We start from the raw sequence: 26604 nt of genomic DNA, 5'->3' as shown, positions 1-26604 counted from the left end.
TAATTAAATTTTATTTTATCCCATCGAGGCATGCTAAATGTTGAGCAAAATATAATTTTAAGTAATTTGTTTGTATTCTTATCTGTAGGAGTTGGAAATTAACAGCGTTGCTAGTTTGCGTTTACTGTTAAGCCTGGAGAGCAGAGAGATTGCTTTGCAAACATTACAGTTATTATGTCTGCAGTTGGTACTCTTTGTATAAATTATTGATCAGCCAGCTTATTTTTCTTTCTGCTTAATGGATATTATAGCATAGCCGTTTACAACGCTATAGTTAAGGTTGTGTCAGCACTTCCATTATAATAAACCCTCTGTTACAGGGGTTTATAACTTGCTGTAAAAATTTGCTCTGGGCTGAAACTTGACATACAAGATCTCAGGCTAGAAGGTAGTGATTGTTGTTCTTTTAACTTTTTAAAAAAAATCTCTTTGGCTGGTGGGGTAATGTAATAAATAAATAACCACTTTACTGTTTTCTAGCAGTCTTTTACATTCCTTTAACAGACTTCAAATGGAGCAAATTATATAGGATAGATTGTACCAGGAACCAGACCCTCCCTTTTCTACTTAATAAAGAAGAAAGAGATTCCATATTAATAAGTTTAAGAATCAGTCACTATTTAACAGAAACTTTTATGAACAGTTTGGATGAATTTCAATATAACATTATGAAAGAAGGTATTAGTTTATATTTTTACATTAAGTATGCATTTACATAGCATACATAGGACTATTCCCTCTATGTTAATTATGTGCCTTTTAGGCAAAATATATACAGTTTATCCCAGTGTTCTATGTCACATATATGTGTATACATCCATGAGCATCTGTGAAGGCAATCTGACATTTAGACACCAATATATATAAAAAGAATCATTACAATTTGTGTCATGAATTACAAAACGGGGTTTTAAAATACAGGTTGACATTCTGACCTTACTTCTCTCTGCTGGGTCATTCTTTTCACACAATGGCCTGCTTTAAAGATGAAGAAGAGCTTTAGTTTCAATTTCAGTTCCTAGAACTGTTTCTTCCTCTTGGTTCCCAACTTTTAACCTTATCTGAGCATGTTTACTTTGATATGAAACATTTGCCTAAACAACTTTTATTACATATTGGTGGATGGAATTATAAACCCCTTATGTTGTGGAAATACTAATGATAATTAAATTAAATTAAATAATCATAAGGAGTTGATTAGCTGATATAGCAAAGATTAATTTAGTCACAAAAAGTTGTCTAAAACGTTCCCTTATGAGTCTTTTTCTTTTTGGTTTAACATTCTTGATATACTTAGACAAAAAATCACTGTCATCACTCAGGAGGAAAAAAAAGTGTGTTTTGGGGGGGAAGATGAGAAGATAAATTTGGCATGCATTTTTGTCAGAAGTGTCTGTAAAAATTGAAGACAAATAGAGACAGACTAATCTTATGATTCTTTAGTTCCAAGAACTGTATAGTTGTTTCTACCTCTACATAATATACATCTAGTCACTGACTGTGAAGCAAATATAGTGTTAGTTACATCACTTAACTTCTTATTAATAGACTGGGTTCTTCAAGTTGCTAGTAGTTTTCACCTTTGGTTTCCCCAATTTCCTCCTCTGGGGCAACTTGGGGGTATTTATAGCTAAACTGTCAGTGGTCTGAGAGAGAGAATACACCAGAGAGATAAAAGTCTTCCAGTTTCTATTAGTAGTGGGGGCTGGGAGTAGTGGTGAGAAGACTGACCGGAGGTTCATCCGCGGAGGTAGGGAGCAGGGCAAAAAGCCGAGGGTGAGAGAAAAGAAAGCTAGGAGTCTTTTGTTTAAGTTACTGGAGTTTATCAGCGATGCTGATTGGTGAGGCAGTGTGTCTAAGTTAAAAAGGCTTGGGAGAGTTACTTGGCATAATTTCTCCGTCTTCAATGATTTACTACTGGAGTGCAAACATCAATTTGGACTCTCTCCTGAGAAACATTTAACAAAGCCAGTGAACTACTGGTACCCTGATAACCATTCTGGATTTGCCAAACTTCAATAGTTGTTTAATAAACCTTGCTTGAAGTTTATAGGTAGTTATGCTTTTTCTCCTGTTTAAGGAACAGGTTCATAAGTAAATATGCAATTGCAGGAACAGAGATGTAAAAAAGGGTCTTCCTTTTTAGCCTCCATTGTGATATATCTTCGAATTGTTCAGAAGTGCACCCTATTGTTCAAGCTATTTGTGTCGGGTGTGCTAATGCACTCTTTGATTGAGTGAATTAGCAGTCATAACAATCTGGCAGTCTGGCCATAGAAGTGTGCTCAAATTGATTTGTGTTATGGCTGGACTGGAAAATCTAGTGTTAGTTCTTTTTTTGCCCTGGGGCACTGTTTGTACCAAACTCCACTTTTCATTTAATTTTCCAATAGATTTCGAAAGACTGAAATGTTTTCGATCAACATTTGATCCACTTGCATTATTAAAAAAAAAAAAACAAAAAACAAAAAACAAAAAACAAAACCTGTAAGTAATTTCAGATTCCAAAAACCTTGCTTTCAATTAGGGTAAACATAATTAGAGTGACATCGTGCTTGGAATGGTAAATCTCCCTTTGTATCTATTAAGCATGTTATCTTGTCCTGTCATTGAAGGGAATCCAGTTTGTTTTTGTTTTGTGTATTTCTGTGTGCTGGCTTGACTCAAATACAACTAGGGTAGGGAGAAAGACATAAAAAAAAAAAAAAAAAAAAAAAAAAGATATTGTCACGAATCCCTCTGTGCAACTAGAGCATCTAGTGTCAGTCATCTGACCTCAAAATTATATCAGTTTCAGTTCATATCAAATGATCAAATGTAAATCTGTTTTCAAGAAATATTCAAGAAATTTGTTTTTAATATATATTGACTTTGTTATACAATCATTTGATTTTCTTTTATAATCTAGGAAAGGTATGATTTCAATTTTGTTTCCTCAGGTTTACAGATAGTCCCAATTCATATGTTTACATATGTATGTATTTAGATTTTAGATGTATATTTTTAAAAATTACCTTACTTTTGTCAAAACTTGTATTTTTCTTACAACATTCTGCTTTTCAGTCATTTGTGAAAATTATATTTAATGCAGCATGAATAAACTTTAAAAAGGAGTATTGATCTCCCAGAAAGCTTTATAAAATGATTTAGTCAGTTTCCCCACTGGAAAAATCAATGAACAATATAGGTCAATATATAAGGGAAAGATGAAATATAATAATATATTGGTGTATTTCTCTAAGGAAAAAAATAAATCCTTTTGGAATTCATGTTTCAAAACTTAAGTATTGTAAACATGAGCATCAGTTCAAAGACAGTTTTCCTATATCCATGGCATTTTTTACTATCATGTGCTCTGAAGTTGTGTTGTTATGTTTTCTTTTCTCTGTAGACTTCTTTCTTTGTCATTGCTCTTTGGAAACCAAAAGGCTGAGCCCTGCACAGGACTAGAGTGCCTGGAGTCTGTCATTCATGAGTATTCACGGGGACTTTAAATAGCAACAGCTACTGTACACTTTCTGCCTATATCTTTCAACATTATAGCTACTCTCCTCACTGTATTTCAAAAAGCAATGAACTCTGGTTGTGCGAGTGTGTGTGTGTGTGTGTGTGTGTCTGTGTGTGTGTTTTGTTTGTTTGTTGCTTTGTTGAGTAATAGACTACGAGACCTATCAGCTGTCTTATGGTTGGTGTAGGTTCTCACTCACACAGAAATGGTCCCTGGGGAAGGTGGGGTAGAGTGGGAGGAGAAAGGGAGGAGGAAGGAGAGTGTAAGGAAAGAAAATACCTGCCCTGTACAGTTACATGAGTGCAAGAGAAGCTCTGCTTCAAACAATATCCTAGGAAAGAAATTAAAGACTTCTTAATTAGTGCAGCAATTAAGCTTTCTTCGTAGCATTTTAATCAGCACAGGCCCTATCAAAGGACAAACAGAACAATTTGCAGGTCTTTGAATTTTAAACAGTCTTATTGATTTCAGCACAATAAGTCTTCACTTGACACAGGGAAAATTTTCATATTTCAGTGACTGTACTTTGAGTTTTGCTTATGCAAAATTCTTTGAGCTTAGAGGGAGAGAAACTGGAAGAAGAGTATTTGAAATGACCTGAGATGTAAAACAAACAATCAAAAAATACCTTAAAAATGAAAGATGAGAAGGAGAAAGGCATAAATTGAAGACTTTATTAGATTGATACTTCTGCTAAAGGCAACTGAAACTTGCCTCAGTTGTTCCTAACATTCCTTGAGCAAGATACTTTGAAGATTCTTATATCCTTCTATAAATATTTTTTTTAAATTTCATTACAATTAGTGCTTAATGCTATTGTTTGATCAAACAAATACTATAATGATGAATCTTTTCAATGGTTTTCTTTCAACTGACAAGACGGGAAGATTTTCTGTCTCAGAAGAACTCATTCAGAAGGGACAAGCTCCATAATACCCTACTATATAAAGTAAGCACGTGTTGTGGGGCACAGTTTTCCCCTCAACATCATGCGTCCTCTTAGAAGTTAAGGTGGAATGGTGACATAATTGAGGGTCATGCTCTAGCTGCAATAGTTGCCTCACTTGTATGTTCTTGGAATGTGGCTTGGTTGTATATGCATGGTATTCTGAGTTAATGTGGGAAACCAGAGGGGGTAAGGGCAGCTTTTCAACACTTGTTTTGCATTGTTCTCATTTATGGGTTGAGAATTCAAAATGATAGAACTGTGGTCTAACATTTTTCAAAGTAGCTGAAGTTTTTATGGCAACATCAAGCTGTGCCATTATAATTAAAGTTGTGTTTGCATTTCCAATATAAAATCAGTTTTTATAAGGATTTGTAACTTTTCTCCCCTGTTGAATATAAAAACTGCTTTATATTTTTAAATAAACACGTACTTACTGTTTTTGATAGTTTTGTTTATATATCTAAGTATGTATACACACATTCCCATGGGTATAAGGATTTATCAGATGATATCAGATATCAAGATTTTTTTCTTGATAATTAAGAAAGAATTTCAACTTAAAAAACAAGATAGCTGAAGTTTGACAAACACATCTATAAATTTAAGATATCCTAGAAAGCTTTGTATTTATTTTCTTTCAATGATCAGTGACCATGAGGAATATTCTGGCGAATTCAAAGTACCTTTTAAGGTGGACCTGAGTAGATTTTTGATATGGTTATGTTTTTCAATGTTTTCATTTTCTCTCAAACAACAACAAACAACAATAAATTTTCAATGAAGTAGGACAAAAAGAAAAAATAATAATTATTTTAACCAACAGAAGATGATAGAAAACTCAATACTATGGACCTCTAGCTCTCAAAATATACCAAAAACTATAATTTCTGTCAATTATGTTAATGCATCATTTCACACCTTGCAAAATTAGATACTGCGCATGTGTAGACAAATGCCTAATTATTCAAGATCCACAGAGATATAGACAGAGGATTACATTCTGACTTATGCTATTTTAAATCACCTGTTGGTCAGAGACCCTTTAAATACCTAAATGCAACAGGTTAGATGAATAAGAAGAATTTAAAAGGTGATTAAGAATAATTCTACAAGTTAAATTTTATATAACTCCACTTTATCTTTTCAGTCTGCTATTTAGGTTTGTCAGAGTGGGTGTGTATGGAGTGTGATTTCCTAAACACCTTTTAGAATTGAAAAGATATTCCCATAGAATGAATTAATTTTCAAAAACTATAAGTTAAAAAGGTCTTGTATCACACATTACCAGAAAATCTTTTGTCTTTTCAAAAAGAGTAGCAGCTTTTTTTGTTGTTGATATTCACTTGAATTTATCAAGGTTTTAGATTCATAAAGTAAGTGTGCATTTGTTTTATATTTAGTTAGCCTTTCTTTTTGAAGTCAGAAGATATTGCAGATATTTCTTACCGACAAGGGAACGTAGCTAACCTGTGTAAGATCCACAACGAGGATATCTTTTCATTTTTCTCCCCTCCCTCCAACAATCTACTGAAATACAAAGCAGATAAAAAGAACATCTGCTATTATTATGTTAACAATTTAGATGTCTGATTTCTTCCAACTTTCAGTCTTTGATCTGTAGATTCCTTACTTGCCCAGTTTATAAAAAGAAAAACATACACAAATAAGTAACCAAACGAATGAATTAAAATCATACGTTTAGTTTTAGTATAAACTTTCCCTAAAGTAAACTAATAACAAATGCAAGTCTTCATAAAGATGTAGTAGATCAAGAAAGTGTATGTAGTTTTTTCATTTATTTCTGATTTTCTTTAAAAATCATTTTAATAGTCCTAATCCATATAAGAAACTGCTCAAAGTGCTTTTGTTCCTTTTTAAATTGACAGGAGATTGCTTAGATGCGTTTCGAAAATTACATGTCGACGCGGATGAGATGAAATATGAAACATGTAATCTAACGGTAGTATTAAAAGAAAAGATGATGATCTCCCTTTCCTTTTCTCCGCCACCCCCCCAAGCTCCCCCCTCCGCCTATGTCTCTCTCGTCCCCTCCCTCCCCTCCCACAATCTCTCTCCTCACCCTTTTTCTCCTCCCTCCCTCTCTTTCTCGTACTCTCTCCTTCTCTTTCTCAGTATCTCTCGATCAGTCTGTGTTTCTTTGCTCCGGGTTCCTGGTTGGATAATTTGGGTTAATACTAGTGAGTGAGGTTTTTGTGGCTTCAAAGGGTATTTCAAGTTTCCGGAGCTCCTCCCCTCTGCACCGTGTGACAACAACAACTCGTCCAGAGAGCAGCCAGCACTTTTCAGCTCATTTTCTCTCTGTCATTCCCCTCTCAATCTTTGATCAATGTACTTGCCAGAGAGAACCGAAGTCCTTCAAACCCCCTCTTTTTCACCTTCATCTTTAACTTTGTGCTAGAGCAGGACCCAAAAAAACAATAGCTAACCCTCCCCCACTTCCTCCCTCCTCCCCCTAAAAACAATTCAGCCCCCAATCCCAGCCCCCGGAGAGGACTACTCATTTCGACTTGCGGGACACTTTTGTGCGTGTCTCTCCTGCTTTTTGCTCTTACCCCTCTGCCTTTCATTCTCCCTTCCCCTCTTTTTCTTTTCTTTTCTCTTCACCCCCCCCCCCCCGGTTTTCCTCTATTTCTCCCTCTTTATCTTTCTGGAGATTTTTCATTCTCTCGTTCGTTCTCCACCTTTCCTTCCCCTCCCCCTGGTGTGTGGCAACTTTTTTCCACCCCCCAATCTCCTTCTTCTCCTCTTATATGTCACCATGGCCGTGCCGGCTGCTTTGATCCCTCCGACCCAGCTGGTTCCCCCGCAACCTCCGATCTCCACTTCTGCCTCCTCCTCCTGCACCACCACCTCCACCTCCTCGGCGACCTCCTCTCCGGGTCCCTCCATCGGTCCCCCGGCGTCTTCTGGGCCAACCCTCTTCCGACCTGAGCCCATCGCGGCGGCGGCGGCGGCGGCAGCGGCAGCGGCGGCAGCGGCGGCGGCGGCGGCCACGGTCACCTCCACCAGCAGCAGCGGCGGCGGTGGCGGCGGAGGCAGCGGCGGCGGCGGCGGTGGCGGCGGCGGCGGCTGCACCAGCAGCAACGGAGGAGGCGGCGGTGGCAGCGGCAGCTGCAATCCCAGCCTGGTCACCGCCAACATCAGCAGCAGCAACAGCAGTAGCAGCAGCAGTAGCAACGCTGGCAGCGGCGGCGGAGGCACCTCCAACCCCAGCCTCAATGTGAGCACCGCCAGCTGCGGCAGCAGCAGCAGCAGCAGTAGCAGCAGCAGCAGCAGCAGTAGCAGCAGCAGCAGTAGCAGCAGCAGCAGTAGCAGCTGCGGCAACCTTCCGGGAAACCCGTGTATTCGACCCCTTCCCCAGTGGAGAACACCCCCCAGAATAATGAGTGCAAAATGGTGGATCTGAGGGGGGCCAAAGTGGCTTCCTTTACTGTGGAGGGCTGCGAGCTTATCTGCCTGCCCCAGGCTTTTGACCTGTTCCTAAAGCACTTGGTCGGGGGCTTGCACACTGTCTATACCAAGCTGAAGCGGTTGGAGATCACGCCGGTAGTGTGCAATGTGGAACAGGTTCGCATACTGAGGGGACTAGGGGCTATCCAGCCCGGGGTGAACCGCTGCAAACTCATCTCCAGGAAGGATTTCGAGACACTCTACAATGACTGCACCAACGCAAGGTAAAGGCGGGGGGTCATCTAACACCCAACTCCTTCCTCTCCACCCACCTCCGCCCCCCTCTTTCTCGCCATTCAGTCCTGTGCATCCTCTCTAGCCCCACAGAAGCTTGGCAATCAACGATTCTTTCTTTCCTTTCAGTGGTATTGTTGACAAACCTGACCAAGCTGAACCTCTTCCAGTCTCTTCTGAGAAGTTGGAGAGAGCCCATCCTATCCTGCACTTACTTTCCCCCCTTTTCCTTCTCTTTCCTCTTATGGGTCCCATGCCTTCTCTATTTACCAGTGAATATTAAACTATTCTGGCCTGTGGGTGGGAGAAAGAAAGGGTTGAGTGCATTGATTGTGAAGGGACTTGGGAGCAAGCAATGAATTAAGAGGAAGGAGTGTATGTGTGTGGGAAGATAAAAGAGCGAGAAGAACATTGAATTTTGCGGTGAAACTCATTCTTTCTTCCTCTCGGTTTGTCAAAACCTGGGAACACCTTGTCACCTCAGTACTTCCACCGCTTGGGGTGAGGCATGCGATGCTAGCGCTCTCCAAAACCAGGCACTCGGGAGTGCTAATCTCACTGGAGTGTGATTTGTGTTGGTTAACGGAGCGTGTTTCCAAGGGATGATTAAGATGAGGTTGGGGGGGGGGATTGAAAATGGGGGAACAAGGTAGAGCGTCACGGAATCCAACTCCGAAGATCAGGCTTTTTCCAGCCAGGCAAATGGGCTAGGGGCTGGGCTGGGCTGGGCTGGGAAGATGATCTTTCAGTAAGTGGTGAGGATGCCGGAGTAAAGAGTGTTTCCCTTCCTATAGGAAACTAAGGAAATGCGGTCCCGGGATAGCACTTCAAAGTCTAAGAGCAGCACAACGTTTTGGCATCTAAGAATTGACCCAGTAATTGAACTGCTTATCAGTGTCCCATTTCTCTAGAGTGAATTTAGCTATAGTATATAAACGGGAATTAGGGGAGAAGATCCATATTATGAGTGTGAGTGTGTGTGTGTGTGTGTGTGTGTGTGTGTGTGTGTGTGTGTCTGGGTGGGTGGATGGGTGTGGGTGTGTAAGTGATGGTAAGAAAGGAAGAAAAGTGAAGCTGTTACTATGGGGCAAAAGAGAATTGGCAGGCGGATTCCCTTCTGATGGGGAGGAGTTGGGCTGGGCTTGACTCAAAGGTTGAGCTGAATTAGGGAGAGAAAGACTCCAGGTCCCTACTCTTTCTGAGGTGGCTCAATGGAGAAACAGGTGCGGGAATTGGGCTGGGAAGCTAAGCTGAGAAGGCTCCAAGGTGCAGTTGCTTTCCCCGTGGCTGCCTGGGAACCTAGTAGTGCCTTGGGATATATTAGCCACCAGTCCAGTTTCTGAGCTGTTTCATAGTACGATATCTGAGTGCTCCGAGGGGCAGGGTTGTACCGGGAGGGGGCGGGAGAGGGGCAGCTTTTAGGGATTTGGGAGATTGTAGAATCCCGGATCGTTCCTGAAACCTTTTGCCACTACACACATGCATGCGCGCGCGGACACACACAAGCACACACACACACACACACACACACACACACACACACACACACACATGTCCTCCTCATTCTCTCTAGCCCCCCTTTTTTTTTTTGCTCCATAGGAACAAGTTAAAATCTAGAACAAGGTGGGAAACGTAGTGCAAGTTAAGTTAGAGCTTCGTTTAGAAATGGGAAGGGCAGAAGGGGAAGGAATAGCATGCATAACTTTCCTAGAAAAAATCGGAATAAGCATGAAGATAAGAATAGAGAAGGTTCCGTCTCTTCACGTAGTTAATTTGGACGATGGGATAGGATGGGGATGAAGGTAAAAGTTACTTTAGGAAGTGACCACAAAGGAAGAATTCCCTTGTCTGAAGGAATGAAAACCCAACTAGCTCAGACTATCAGACTTGCTTCTGAGTTGGCTACCTCAAGGGTGGTGATAAAACTCAGAAGACAAAAATCTGGGGGAGAGGGAGGGTCCACTCTGCAAACGCCTCCGAACTGTTTGGGGGCAGATACTCTCAGGTAGTTATTTGGGAATCTTAACATACAGGTCCTGAATGAGCTGCTATATCAAAAAACAAAACAAAACAAAACAAAACAAAACAAAACCGATTCAGTAGCAACATGTAAGAGCAAAGATTTGCCACCTTCCACTCACCCACCCCTTTAATTTTACGGTTTTTTGTTTTTTTAAAATAACATTTCTTGTTCGATTTTGGTTCTATGAACTTATCCCGGTGAGTGTAAAAAACAGGTGGCAGTTAAAGGATTGGGGGGGGGGGGTAGGACTAAGAAAAGGCCTTTCCCGGGATAATATTTAATAATGAATGACCAAGAGAGAAACATTTACTAAGAAGTTAGAGATATTATTTTTATGACTATTGATCTGATTAGGAAACTCTTAAGTGGTTGTTTGAAAAAAAAATGACAATTTTTATTTAAAGGAAGTTTAGAGCTAAATGACCACAATTGAAGTAACTTCTCTGTAGATACATTTTCTTTTAAAGCAAATCTTATTGTTCAAAGTTCAGTATAATTCTATTCAGTAAACAAGCAGCAAGTCTAAGTTCTGTGTATTAGAGCACAAACTGTACTCCTTAATCAAAGATCATTTCCCATTAAATCTTGGTTAAGAACATTTTCATTATAATGTAAAATGATAAATATGCCATTTAACTGCTCACATAAATATGATTTTCTATTTTTCTTAAATGTGCAAGGGTTTGGAACTAAAGTATTTGTCATGCTATCATGGCCTATTTTTTTTTAAAAAGTACATAGGTCAAAATATTCTAAGAGTTTTCTGTAGAGCTTAAGGATTGTTCTTAAGTTTATTATCAGAATGATTCAGCGTGCTTTAAAGGATAGATGCCCCAGAATTGAAAGACCAGTTCAAACCATTAAAACACATCTTTAATTCTACTTACCACTTCAAAAATATCTTATCATCACTGTGATTATACTGTTGTCATTTGGTATTAATACTCTAGTTTGCAATTAAATGTGATGTTCCATCAAGCTTTCTTAGAGTATCTTTAGTTTTAAAATGTATTAGTTGCCTCCCTTAGTGCATTTTGATCTTTTACTTACCACCATCTCTTGCTCATATTAATGTTTGCAGCATACAAGTTCTGTCACTTTTTGTTTATAAGATATTTTGTTACATATTATTGAGATTTCTTAACTCAACCAAGAATTCCAGAATTTGGAGGTCTAGGACTTGGATTTGGAATTCTTTATTTATTTTGCTACAATATATTTGCTACAATAGTAGTGTATTATTTAAAATCAATATGACATGTTTCCTCTGAAATATTTTAAAGAAGCACATTTTTTTTCATCTTAAGTTACAAAACTAAAATAACTTTTTCATTCCCCCAAAAGGTAGTTTAAGCCATCTACAATAAAACTATTTTTATTTGTCATGGATGATATTTTTACTCGTCTGGATTTCTATATCACTGATTTATGTTTCATTATGAAACTTTAAACTAAAACCATCCCTCAACTCCATAATGTTTGTACACACAGGTAAGCCAATTGTAGCACAAAGATAGCTTTTCCATTGATTATACTAAAACAAAACAAAACAAAACAAGGCAGAACTGATGGTTTTGAATTGCAGCAGATTAATGATTTTTTTTTCCCCTTGTCTTTTATGTTTACCAAAAAAGAAAAGAAAACCCAAGGAAGAAACCACACAGGTCAAAAAAGATTCTGTATTAGAAGGCAACTTAAGTGAAATGTCTGTTTTTCAAATCTCAATGTTCACAGCCTTTTATAAAAGCAAATGTAGTTACCTATTATTATACCTCAAAAGATATTCCCAGTGTTCAAATGGGGAAATTGAGGAACCATGATATTAATTAACTTACCCAAAGTCCACAAGTTAATAAGAAAGTTTGAATGGAATAGGGTTAATTTCTTTGCTTTGACTACCAGATGTGATGTTTCTTAATGGCCAAGTAAATACTCAGTCAGTTTGTTATCACCATTAAAAAAAAATAATTTAAAAAAGGAGATTATCAAGAGGAAATCACCTGTGGGTTAACCAGAACTTATATAAAGACTTCAACATAGAATTGGGGTAGGGAGGTGTAGAAAATGCAGGAGAATACATTTAGAAGTTGTCAAAGGACAAAGGCAGACCTTGATCAGTTTCCTCCAATTATTTATTAAACTAAACATTAGATGAATGAACTTGGCTGTTGCAAGGGAGGTTAGTTAATGAACTAGTAACCATTAAAATCAGTAAACCATCAGTAAATCACTTATTTGTAGATCCAAATTAGGAATATGCTTTATATATATATATATATATATATATATATATATATATATATATATATATATATATATATATATTACATATATGTATATTCATATAATATGGAAAAATATTTCCTTTCACATGAAATTCTAATTTCCCTAGTCTTGGTTGCATTGTGTTTTTTATTTGTTTTCCTTAATACCAGATTATGATTTAGGATACTTAGAACACAGGACTTGCTGAAGTTGGGCTAAAATATTTCACTTCTTTGCTTAGATTAAATGTGTGTGGACTTCTTTTTAAATCTGTAGATGATATACATCTATAGTGCTGTAGCTGTAGAAGTATCACTGTAGCTCTTCATCATTTCATCTTATGAGTGGATTCAGTGAATGGATGACAGTGAAAGATTTCCCTTTTCTGTATTCCTTTAAGGAAACTTTTGTAAAATACATTATGGATGTATTTGTTTTAGAAAAAGAAGTGTGATATACTGAGAAAACATGTTTTATTGCTCAGTTTCCCTCTTTTTGGGAGGCACTAACTTTTGACATTCTTTAATTAACTGGCCCACTGAGACAGCATTTATTTAGGATTTTATTCTTTGATTGGCTTTCTATATCACAGATTTGTGTTTCATTATGAAACTTTAAACTAAAACCATCCCTCAACTCCATAATGTTTATACACACAGGTAAGCCAGTTGTAGCACAAAGATAGCCTTTCCATTCATTATACTAAAATAAAAATTAAAAAAAGCCAGAACTGATAGTTTTGTATTGCAGCAGATTAATGATAGAAGTTAAATGTAATCTTTTTTATACACTGTGACTTAAGAAGATTTATATGATAAATTATGAGAGAAAATCCAAATTTAGAATCTTTTAAAATTGCTTACCATTCTTTTTGATTCAAATACCTGATTGATGTTAATATACTTGGTGAGTATGATGATACTGTTATTAGGTAAATATGACTATTCCAGTTCAAATTGGCTATGGGGGGGGGAAGAATATTCTATTTGAGGTTTTACTTTACACAATGAAATAATTTATTCAACTAATCCAGTAGCCTGCCTATAGCAATATAACCCATCCTTAATATTCAATGGGAGGTGTTACCCTATATAATGTTCTTAGTTATTCCTTTAATATATTGCACATAGTTGTGTGATGAAGGTTTACATTCTAACTTCCACAGATTATTAGTTAATGCTCTGAAGCATGACATTTGATTACCCATATCAATATTTTACATTCTGCAGTTTAAAATGTTATTATAAGAACTAAGAAAGATGTTGCCTTTTAGAATGTGAATTGAAACAATTGTGTGTATGTGTGTGTGTTTGTGTATATGTGTGTATGTAGAAAAAAAAAAGCTTGCTTCATATGAGTCTAATGCTATATCCAAGTATTTTTTTTTGGGGGGTGTCTAATATCTTACATTAAGTGAAACTTGTTCGGAAGTTACAGAGAGCAGCTATTAGTCACCATACTCCTTTGATTGTGTTACCCTATATTGATTACAGCCTTGGCTGGCTTTTAATATATTTTCTTCTTCTTTTGGTAATTCTCTATGAGCAAATTATCAGAATATCATATTTTGCTTTATTATTTTTTATTTAATGTTTTTGTTTTTGGAATATAAGTTGCACTTATAAACTAGATTAATGTGCTTGATGTCATTATTTTAGCAGTGTCTTGTGATTTGATTAACATGTAGCATTATTTTAAATTTCCCAGTTATTTTGGTAAACTGTTCCATTCAATTGCTTTTGCCAGTCAAGTAAATTAATAATTAAAATTGCCTTGTATTAGCAGAATAGAGTGAACGTACAATAAAATACAATAAGAAATTACAACATAGCAAATTGTGATTTGGCTTCTTCGTGATAACTATCAGAACAATCTTATTTGATATGTTTTTAGTTAGATTCCGGTAAATCTATATCACATTTTTATATATAAAGTAGTTCAGACAGATTTAAAGACGCTAAAGCAGCCTGCTGAATGCAACTTAGAAGCAGTTTTTTATTTATTATATTAATTACAACAGCTACTTTTACCCCTTCAGAGTAACAGGAAAAGCAAAGCCATGTCAACTATTTGGTCATTTAAAATATACAATAAAAAACTGATAATTTTGTTTTGCAATAGCATTTGCAATTAAATTTTGCATGACCTTTACATATTTCTTAATCTCATAATGGAGATGATACACACATATAATTGCTGAGTTAACTTGAAAAAAACATCATCCATACATCATTTCTAATATAAATATGCTAGAGATACAATTAAAAGCAGAGAATAACTTATAATTATTTATTTTTTAGAACGTGGGTCACATAGGAGTTTTTTTTTTTTGCATTTACTTTTATATGCTGCTATTTGCAACAATAAAAGTAAATTAAAACTTTAAGAGTCTGATTTTTATAAGAAATAACAAACCTACGCTGTCTTGTATCCAGAAAGAAATAGTATACTGTACTTATACTGCATCACTTAAACATCTGAGCATTTAGGCAGAGGTTTATGGATATAAGCTATTCATTATCTTGTCTTGGTAGAGGTATTTGATATAGAAAGTTTCCAGTAAACTTTTTGTCTCCCTTTTATTGGTGAAATACATTGCTATCTACAATTAAAAATGATCAATCATTTTAAATAAAATGCTATAAATTAGCGATATATATGCATATGTGTATATATATTTATATATATATATGTATATATATACATATATATACACACATGAATATACACCTATATGTGTTATATATACACACATTCTAATTGGTCTGTAAATTAACCTATTCAATTGTGAAGTGAGTATACAATAATTGTTTCTTTCTATATTATGATGGAATAGGATGAAGTTACATTCTCTTACTTGCCAATTCATTTTTCAAAAAGTCAAGCAAGAAAGTAAAGTTGTTTATTCTTCATTTTTGTGAGTAACTGTGGTTCTTCTAAGATGGAATTGGAGATTTTTGAAGATTATTGCTACTTTTGCTCTCACGGAAACAGTTCATGTATATGACAAACTGTGCACATGGACAGAAAAAGAAGTCATTTGCTTTTGTCATTCAAAAGCTGGAAACTTGACAAACTTTTTGCTAAGTAATGCTCTGGAACTTATTTTAGTTAAATCTGGAGCACAACATAGAACTCAGACATAAATAAAATTGGCTGAAGTTAATGGCTGAAAACAGTTGGATTTTTTTAAAGTAACAAAACATATGTAGAGAATGACAAAGATCATTCATTGATCTCCATTCAAGGATTTTAAAGCAGGTGCACTGATAATTTTGGTGAGCCATTCCACTCTAACCAGGAGTCAACTCTCTCTGTGAAGATAAGAGGGTGTTTCAATCACAAAATTTTATTCATCTTTAGACCTTTCTAAATTGTTCTCTAAACTAGCCAAATTGCTGAATTCTGCCAACTGTGTGGCAGTTTTCTTTTCTGATCCAAATTGGCTTGGAGTTTAGCTATGCTGTCAAGCTAGGTTTCTCTCTGCATGTTTAAGTGTATTTAAATGGAAAGAAAGTTCTTGAAATCAACTGATTAAACAGAGAACTACACAATACACAGTCAGCTTACTTACCATTCCTTAGCATATTTACCTAAGAAGTGGCTAAAAGCATCTTGTTACCTGCTGTTTAAGAAAAGTTTGAAAAGGCATGCCAAAAGAAGAGGTTTATTGCAATTGTAACTGATAAAATACAATTACAAAACTTTCCAGAAAGTATAATCACAATGTATTAGTACCTAAACCATACATCTCTTGTCATGAAGTCAAAATTGATGTGGTAGAACAGCATAGGATAAATATTATCTACTGTATATATTAGAATACTTAGAAAATATCTTGCATTGAATAAATAACAATGTATATGAGACATGTTTAGAAACATATTTACATGTTTATGAACAAATGACAAATTCTATAATATGCTGTGTATTATTACATGGTTTGTGTTTGTACAGTGGTGTTTAGTTTCCACTTTTCTTAGGAAGGAGAATTTTTAGTTGATCATCACATAAAATGGATCCTAGTATGAGGAATGAAGAGATATCATATAACCTGACACCCAGTGTATCATAACCTTGATTTTATTTAGTGTAAAATACTTTGTAATAGTTGTTAGTTGTTCCACAGACAAAAAACATTTTTTCCCTTTCAAGAACAAAACTAGCACAAACTAGAAAAGAAAATATACAGAAAAAATGTCAGTCACTTTATATATATATATATATATATATATATATATATATATATATATATATATATATATATATATATATATATATATATATATATATAAAAGCATACATATTGAATAGTCAATATCATTGTCAGGACTTAGGTGAATGAACAAATGTAAAATATATCTTCTCCCAAATTTCTGAGTTATAATCAACTCTTAAATATAGGTGAAATATAACATGGAAAATTTTTAAATGTTGCTTACTAAATTTTATTTACTGCTTACTTCATATTCTAAGTAGGAATTTAGCTTATTTAGTAGTATTTAGTTTATGGAAAGTTAGCATTTCCCATAGACATACATGAAACTTTGGTTTTATAATTTTATATATATATATATACACATACATAATAAATGATTTTGGATATACCTTCGTCATCAGAAGTTTAAAATATCATGTTGCTTCCTTTTTGCTTGCAATTAAATCCCCCTTTTTTCTAAACTAATTCTTGATTATATGCCTTTTTGCTACAAATAGATAGTAAATGGTTAATGTCTTTTAAAAGTTTGTAGAAAAGCAAATATTAGAATATTTAACAGAATTATTAGAATATTATTCCCTCACTTATCCATTCACATATCTTATTCTGGGAGATATAGAGAATGCAACAAGTGTAAAGAGATCATAAGTAGTTCAGTGATACTATGACCATGTTAATCTATAAATGTTCAAATGTTGCTATTTAAGTTCTTAGTCTTGACATCATCCTGTCCCTGCTTAAATTACATTGAACAGACAAGACATAGAGGCCCAGCAAGATGAAAAACATATCTTGTAATCCAATTATTATTATTAATGGTAGCAATAATGTTAATACTTGATTTATAATGAACATAATATCAGATCATTTTTTATTTTTAGAAGCTTCTAAAAAGTTGAGGATGATTTCCTTGTTTTCTTATTTTTTAACTCCCTCAAATTCCAATCTTCTGGATAAATATTAATCTTAAAGCATGGCATATGAGAAACAACCTTCTCTCTTGAGGTATTAATACTTCTATTCCACACTAGGAGGTAATGGAGCTGAAGGATTCTGGACAAGTGATTTCTTAATTTGACAAACTTGTAGTGTGGGAACTCCTTCTATCTAGATTAATAAGTTATCTGCAACTTAAAATCTTAGTATTTTTGAATACCAAGAAGTTGTCACTAGCTTGACATCTAGTATGTGAGAAAGAATTGATTAGAAGTTCTGCTTTTAAGGCAATGTGACAAATAGCTTTGCAAACAATATACACATATATGTATATTGTTTACAAAGGTATAATATATATGCATTTATTCTGTATATATGTATGTATCTAGTTAAATAAATATATTCACACATTTGCATTATATATTCTTTGGCCAATTTAATCTGTGTATAAATTTTATGGTATATTTGTGTGTGTGTCTGCAAATTGTAAAATCATTGAAGTGTGAAATTTAACTCCTTTCACTAGTAATATACAACTTTACACATACCATATGAATGATAACAGAGTTAAACTGATTTCAACAATACATTTTCATGTTAAAATTTCTTTTACAAGTAAATTGTTCATATATATTTTTTATTAGAATCAGAGCTGGCAATTTTTCCTTTTAAAATTTTGAAATTCATAACATATAGCAGAAGTGAAAAATCTATAATACATATTTGATAACTTATTCAATCAATGGGTTTTGTAGGTGATAAATTGGCTTTACTTTTTCTTCTAAATGTTTCCATGCTATACTGTAAGTTATAAAAATAAAAGGAAATTAAAGTGATGAACTATTTTAATTATCAATAGAATGTATATTCATTTAATATCACTATTCACTCTTTGCTCAATATTGTTAGATTAAGCCACTTACAGATGTCAGATTAATTTTAGATAAAGAGGGTGTAATTTAACCATAACTGATTTTTCAAACTTGTTTCATACACAGTAAAAATGAATGGTTGAAAAGTCAGCGTACTTTTCATTAGACTCTTGCTTTTATAACCATCAAAATGTGTCTTTAATTTTCAATACAAAATTACATTATAATTGAAAATAATTTTGTACTATATACATGTTACATAGCCTTAAGAGTATAATCAGATGGGATTCACTATTGATAATGATAATGCTATTTCCCACCATAACCCCCATTTCTTTATATATACTTATATTCATGTTAATTGTTTTTAAGATTTCCTGTGCTTCAGAAAAATAATGGCTTCTAAAATAGTTATATAAGAATGATAGAAAAACAATTTCATAGCTTTATAGATATCTGCTCTGTTAAATAGTTTGCCATTGATGAGATGTAAGGGATGAGGGTAAAGGGTTAAATCTGCAGGTGCCGGTAAGGTGATATATATATTATCATTTTATACAGTGGGCTGTAATTGTCTTTGAAAACACCTGATAGTGGATGACTTAAATTGAAATCAATTACTTTCTTAATCTTTTTAAGGCATTCCTCAAGTGCTTGCATCATTGGTGAAAGTTCAGGCATCAATTGATTATAGGGAGAAAGACTCTCATAACATAGTGACTGCTTATGGGGGAAAATACATTACCTACATGAGGTAGAATTTAAAAAAAAATGAAAATAGTGAACGTTAAAAGATTAATGGCATCTGCTGATTGGGTCACTTCTAATTTTGTATACACAAGAGAGAAAATGTATGATGCTTAAAGGAGATGTTATTTTTATAGAAAAAAAGATTTTTAATTTTCTAAAATTATTTTGTGAGCTCTGATTTTTTTTTCAGTGTTTAAGAATTCTCTGACAAGTATTTATTATAATTAAAGATGAATATGCATCTTCTGTTCAGTTAATTTTTTCACTCTATCAAAGATGCATGCAGATTTGAACTTGTAACCAAAAAGAGTGCTTCCATGCTTTAAATTGCCCAAAGACCCCCAGGGATAGAAACTTGACCTGCTTTTATGAAACCATAGAATTACATTTATACATGTTACCCCATGGGAAAGGAATGAACTGATCCCAATTCAAACCTTAATATTGGAGACTTATGGGTCAAATTTGATTTTTCTTCTTCTTAACACCTGTTTGGATACTAAAATTAGTAACTGGATAGATTAATATTATTCACAAATAACATTTCTTGATTTTGTCACTGGTACCCTTTTTATTTTGTAGTTATGTTTATTTTCTTTTTGTAGCAAAACATTTAGAGGTTTTTAAAATTCTATTTCATCCCATACAAAGATACAGTTGGTTTTAGGGAAAAGAAAGATTTAGTGAACTCATATTTATGTCATTAATTTATAACTTCACAAGACTCTTAGAAACCAGTATAATCTCATTTTAAGTTATCCTGCTGGTTTTTATTTTCTTTTTTAGAATACAGGGGTTTCTGTAAGATAACAATCAAATCTTACCAGACTAACACATTTAAACAAATAAATTTTCTGTCTGGTAGGATCACAAAGTGGGATATCAGAGGTCTGATCCGGCTTTTTAATATGTACTTTAAGTGGTAATGAGGTTGCATTGATCACATTTTTTTTCCAATCCTGTAGTCTTAACAGTATGTTCAGAAGTCTTTGGTACATGAAAGGTTTATTTTGTGCTGAGGTAGAAGAACAGGAAAGCAAAAGTCTTTCTCCTCTGACAACTCCTAATTGGAAGCCCTCTAGAAGGTCTCCTGGGCAACAAGGTGATGCACAGGGGCCTGGCCTCAGGAAGAATTGAATTCAAATCTAGCCTCAGGCTCTTCCTAGATATGTTATGCTGGACAAGACACTTAAACTTCTTTGCCTCAGTTTTCTCATCTTAAAATGAGTTGGAGAAGGCAATGACAAACCACTCTAGTGTCTTTGACAAGAAAAATCTAAAATGGACCCCAAAGAGTTGAACAAGACTGAAAGTGACTAATCAACAACAATAGGAGAACCAGTGAGGACCTATTCTTCCAGGTTTTCTTTCTCTTCCAAAATCATATTACTGAAAGCACATGGAAAGTTCTGTGATTAGAAATTTGGGGCTAAAAGTGAGGAATGGATCTTTTAATTAAATTAAGTAAAAAAATAATTTGAAAGATCCTTTACTTTTCTATTACTATTTCTATTAACTTTCCTAACATTAGATTTAAGTATTGTCTCTAATTTCCTTACAAGAAGAAATCAAAGAGGATTATTGGAGTTTTTCCCTAGGAAGAAATACTTTCTAGGCTTTTGAAGAACATCAATAATTTTTTGTGGACAATATAGAAAGTTATATAGTATTCCTTACTAGCTTCATAAATCATAACCATACATTTTAAAAGATAATTTTATTTTCATTTTCCTTTAAGCAAAAACTTATTTCAGTTGTAAACTGATACTGTCAGTGAGTCCACATAACTACAACTAACTTGGCTAAGAATGAAATCTGTGGCCAATTATTTAGATATGTCCAAATACCAGTTTGGCTTCATGTTGACAAAAAATAGCTGGATATTTGCTGTGTTATTTGCCTTCATTTTGCCTCATTCTGAGGATGGTATAATACTCCAAAAACTACCCAACAGGTCCTTCTTTAATTGTGAGTGAAGAAGAGGAGATGACCTCCTTGTCTCCAGTTGACAATTTACATATCTAGTCCAGTTAGTATAGTCATGTTTCCTTTTTATCTCAATGACTGACTACAGTTTTATTTCTTTCGTATAGTCCAGTATGACATAGTGGGAAGAGGACTGATTTGGTGATAGAGAACCTGAATTTGAATCCTCAGTCTTGTTCTTTTGATATAATCTTGGACAAGTCATCTTCCTTTTTTGGCTCTCAATTTCCTAATATGTAAAATGAGAAAGTTGGACTGGTGATTTCCAGTGTCTTTTTTCAGCTTTAAGTGAAAAACCTGTGATAACTGATAGTATAACTATGGGATTAGAAATGGATGAAATATTCAGATTAATTTACCTTTTCAAGTTCTAATAAAGAAATATGGGTGGGAAAGAGTGGATATATAGGTGGCTAGAAAGCATTTTATATATTTTTCCCTTATTAAATGTTTTTACTATCAATATGTAACACTGTATGAAAATATCCTTCATGTCTAGTTTCTTTTTAAATATAGTTACAATAATGTTCTTTTTTATGAAAAAATGCCTTCCAAGTACTGAAGTAGAATAAAATATGAAATAAAAATAGTTTTAAGGTAGATTTCTTTTTTCTGTGAAGTTAGAATAAGGTCTTATTTTTCAGGACTTGGAAACCCCAACTCCACTAATTTTCAAATATTTTTAGTTCAGTTTTCCATTTTGAGTTTAGAAGAAAAAAAATAGCATAGTAGATTCTGTAATTGACCTAGAGTCCTAACTTTCTCCCCCACCCTTTTCTTTTTGGGAGGGGGTTAAGTGAGGGCCCATGACAGGGATGCTGTTTGTTTTTCACAAAAGTTGTTTGTGATTTCAGGTACTCCTGGGAAATCTCTTGATCAGATTCACATCTGTTCCTGTCAAAGTGGGTGCTAAGATACCGGTCACCCAGCAACCATGTCCAAGAGGGAATTGGGCCGATAATAACTTCAAAAAGGAATGACAGATGCTAGATTAGGATGAAAGACAAAACGCATGAAAAATGAGCTTGTTAGAATCAAAAAATTGTTCAAGCACCTTTATGCAAATTAAATGAATATTGAACATTTGCATGCAGTAATTTCTACTTTTTCTGTTGATTGAAAAGAAAAAGGATGGTACATTTATAACCACAAATGTGACTTCTACTTTTTTGCATCAATTAATGTACAAAGCAGTATTCTTTAAAAAAAATAAGATTAGCCATCTGGGTTCTTAGCTCTATACCATGAATGTCACAATATTTTTCTAATGAAAGTAGTTCTTTTGAAAAAAAAATTATCTGCAAATTCATTATAATAAACAAACAGTCCTATATGAATTGAAATTATTTTAAATGAATTCAATTCCATTTTTTAAAGTAAGGATTTCAATAGTAACCTTTTTCTGTTGTCCTTGAAATTGGTTAATGTACATTAATAAAAGATAACACAGGATAAGTTCACACCAAATGCTAAGGTTTCTGATTGACTGGTTAAACAAGACTGCTTTAAAATAAAAGCTAGTGGCTCATACTTAAAAGAATGATACTAGAAAGCCCCCATAAAATAACACTATCCCAGTTAGGTGTTTTTGGATATTCCATGAATTTTTCTATTGAAATATTCATACAACAATCAGAGTTTAGAAAGGTCTGATAAAATGTTCTGATTGAGAAAGGATTCTGTGTCTTGGTTTAGCAATGTCTAATGTGGTCACGTACAGAAATTGATTTTCTTCAGAAATTAATTAATTTTTCATATCGCCCTAAGCTGCAGTTAAAAAGAGTGCATACTTGTCTGTTTTTTCCAGAAATATTGCCTAATCATATTAATACCATTGCCCCAAGGATGAAAAGATAATTGTACAAATGCATTTGGAAATATGTATCACTGAGTATTTATGATTAAATTATGCAAATGACCCAGCTCTCATCCTTTCCAGACCCAGATTGTCTAATTAGGATTGATATGCTGAATAGATGTTCCAGAATTTGAATACAAGCATGTCCAAGGAGCAGAAAATTGGAAATGACAAGGCTGAAATCCTAAGAAAACTGTCTTTCTCTTTTATACTTTGTTAATGTGGTGTTAGCAGTTGCAGTTTTTCCTTTGGCTATAGTCTGACTCGTGTGTTCCTGTGAGAAACAACTCCACAAAATGAATTTAACTTTAGCAAATAATAGTTCATTTCCATTTAATAGTGATTTTTAAAATTACATACCTAATCAGTGTTCTAGCATTCAAAATTTCAAGTTCCTTTAGACAATATAAATTAATTCTTAATTAGACAACTATCATTTTTACTGAGTTATATCTGGAATTATATTTCTATTTGTAACTATTTTTAGAACATTTTCCTACTCTTGTTTTGAAACACATCTTCCTACCATTTTCCAATAGGATATATTTTCTTAAGTCTGCCTTTCATTTATCAAGCAATTAAACACATACCCTTTTAAACTAGAATGCATTTTAAACAATTGATTTGAAGGGGAGGTTGGAAACACTACACTTGAAAATGAACAGTGTTCAAATTTGAGGTCCTCAGCAGGTTTTCTCCCTCATTTATTACGCTCATTCATCTTAGAAGGAAGGGTGGTAGTAAGTAGTTATGAAGAGTACTGAACTGTCAGTACTCCAGCCATTGTTAAGCAGCGGGTAGTCACTCCCTCTGAACTCTGCTGGCTCCTGCTTCCCATCTGCAGGATGATGGATTGCTATGTTTAATACATTTCAGCTTTTGTCTGTCATAGTGTGGACAGACAGCACTATCAATGATTTCAACAGTGATTAGAGAATAGTTTCTACCCACTCCTATTGGCCAGACAGATTCCAGGAATGTTTGATGTAACAAACTGGTTAGCAGTTTCACCATACAAACGTGGGGTTTGATATCAACTGTATGCTCAATGTTTTAAACCAATACTGAGCCCCACTGAGAATTGTTAAGACTACATAACCATTTTAGAGCAAAATTACACAAGACAACATTAAAAAAAACGTTTTGATTCTCAATCTAAAATATTCATCCCAAGTGGTCTCAAGTTTGAAGATAAATTAGTATTCTTTTTATAGTAGCAATAAGTGCTTCCTAATAGGAATACATTCCATAGACTAGGATGTCACTGGTGTTATGCCCATCAGTCCTGAAGCATTTAGTGACTATTGAGAAGGTAAATGTGCAGAAATCCTGGTAAAAAAAACAGTACATTGTGACATGGCAAGTATCATGCTGGGATTTGCTAGACTGAGTGCTTTGTGATTCAAAAGTCCAAAGACTGAATGATTCCAACAACCAGATATCTCTTTCCACCAGCATAACATTTTCCCTAGAGTATCTTATTGTATTTATAATGATGCCAAAGAAATACATTTGATAAAAGGAAAAGAAAATGTTCTTTTAAATCTCATATTATTAACATGGATTACGTTTTATTTAAAGATTAGAATTTGCTTCTAAATTGAATAGCATTGATAAAAATGCTGTTAAAATAACCTTAGAAGATTAGCCTTTTAAAAGGATTAATTTATCTTGTTTTATTTTTTGGTTAATCATCCAAACCAACAATTTAGGTTGTGTCTAATTTTCACTTTATTTTGAAATTAAAAAAAAAAATCAAAATCAGGAGACATTACTTTCTCTCAAAACAGTGTTATTAATAGCATAGGATAATTAAAAGCACTGAAGGCCGATAGTAAAGGCCTGATAAAGGCTGCCAACCACACAAGTTCATAGCTGTATGTTGTGTGTGTATATGTATTGTATGTATTTGTGCATTGTTGTGGGTGGTTAGAATTTCAGCAAATTTTCACCTATGTTTCTATCTTGCCTTTGTAGATTCTATAATGTCTCTTAGGATTCTGTTCATAGGTAGGACCTTTGACCTTCTCTTTTGTTGTACTTATGCATCTAAACTACAAGCCATGTATATAGAAGCTGATTTGATTTTTAAGAGATCCAAATGATACTGATCCTCTTAGGAAAATTATTAAAAGCATATGCTAATTTTGAGATTCATACTATTCTACACAATCATTTTAGAGTGACTTGTTAAACTTCTTTTCAATTTAAACTCTGTTACCAGTGTATTAGGCAATTCCACACCTTATGAAGCACTCTTTTACCAGGAAAAAAAAAAAAAAAAATCAGAGTTATTCTAAAAATGATACTGTTTGCAAACTTTTGTCCTTGCACTAACTTTGTGCTGCTTTATTAGTGAGTTATTTATGAAATACCTTTATTCTAAATCTAGATAAGCATGACATCTTGATCTGATACTTTTAAGGAATGACACACTAAGACTTTCCTTGTTTGCTATATACTATACATACATACATTGGTAAAAATGAAAATATCATAGCTATGTACCTAGCTAATGTCTGAACATTAGAAAAGGGGCTTCTAGAAAGAGTAATGCTAGATAGGAAGAGAAAACAAATGCAGCAGGTTTTTCATCAGGAGCAAGAAGTTGGGGGTGATAACAGATGAGAATATAGATGTCTACATGTGCCCACACATCCATACATGTACACAAGGCATTATGGAGTATGACATAATGATTGAGGTATAGTTGAATGTACCCCAAAGTACCTTGATGTCTTAGATTGATGGTGGGAATAAATGTAAAATAGTAGGTCAGTGGTCTGATATTTTTCCCTCAATTCTTTTAAAACCACTACGATGTAGAGTTGGTCAAGAACTTGGCAGACATCTAGTCCAAGGGTTCTTAATCTGAGGTCCTTGAATTTAGAAATATTGTTAACTAGATTTCAATCAATTAGTTTCTTTAGTATGTTTTATGATATATTTGGGGGGACCATTATTACTCCCATTTTTTTTTTCCTGAGGCTGGGGATTAAGTGACTTGCCCAGGGTCACACAGCTAGATAGTGTTAAATGTCTGAGACCAGATTTTGAACTCAGGTTCTCCTGAATTCAGCTTTGGTGCTCTATCCACTGCGCCACCTAGCTGCTCCCAGTATGTTTTATGATAAAACATTCTGAGATGTCAGTAGATTAAGAAGCCTTGATCAAACCTTCCATTTTACAAGTAAGGAGCCTTACAAAAGTGAAGTAACTAGCTAAGATCATATTATTAGTAGTAAATAGGAGAACTTCAATTCATATGTCCTAGTCACAGTTCTTTTATATCTTTTTGAATATTGTGATCTTTTATTTGTCAACATTGTGCTTGTGGATTAAACCTTGATTAAGCATTGCAAGATAAGAGTAAAATTCAAAATAAGAGAGGTAGATTGTAAAAGTATAGGGAAAGGTGGAGGTCTGAAAAGGACAATTAAAGGATGATGATTGGGAGATTAAGAGGATCTCAAAACAAATTTCAGGATTTTGAATAGGTTTTTACCCTATTTACTCTGCTCAAAATATTCTTC

General features: G+C 34.3%; 1 protein-coding gene across 1 annotated transcript in view; it reads left to right on the top strand.

Annotated features, from left to right (window-relative positions):
• The first annotated feature begins 6543 nt into the window (after positions 1-6543).
• The window catches only part of DACH1 (dachshund family transcription factor 1), a 482607-nt gene continuing 462546 nt past the window's right edge, over positions 6544-26604 (top strand). Inside the window, 2 exon segments of the mRNA XM_074299233.1 lie at positions 6544-7810; positions 7813-8152. Coding sequence (XP_074155334.1) covers positions 7237-7810; positions 7813-8152 — 914 coding nt within the window. The 5' untranslated portion in view covers positions 6544-7236.

Source organism: Sminthopsis crassicaudata, chromosome 3 (assembly GCF_048593235.1).
Source record: "Sminthopsis crassicaudata isolate SCR6 chromosome 3, ASM4859323v1, whole genome shotgun sequence".
Taxonomy (NCBI): domain Eukaryota; kingdom Metazoa; phylum Chordata; class Mammalia; order Dasyuromorphia; family Dasyuridae; genus Sminthopsis; species Sminthopsis crassicaudata.
This window is presented reverse-complemented; position numbering and strand designations above follow the sequence as displayed.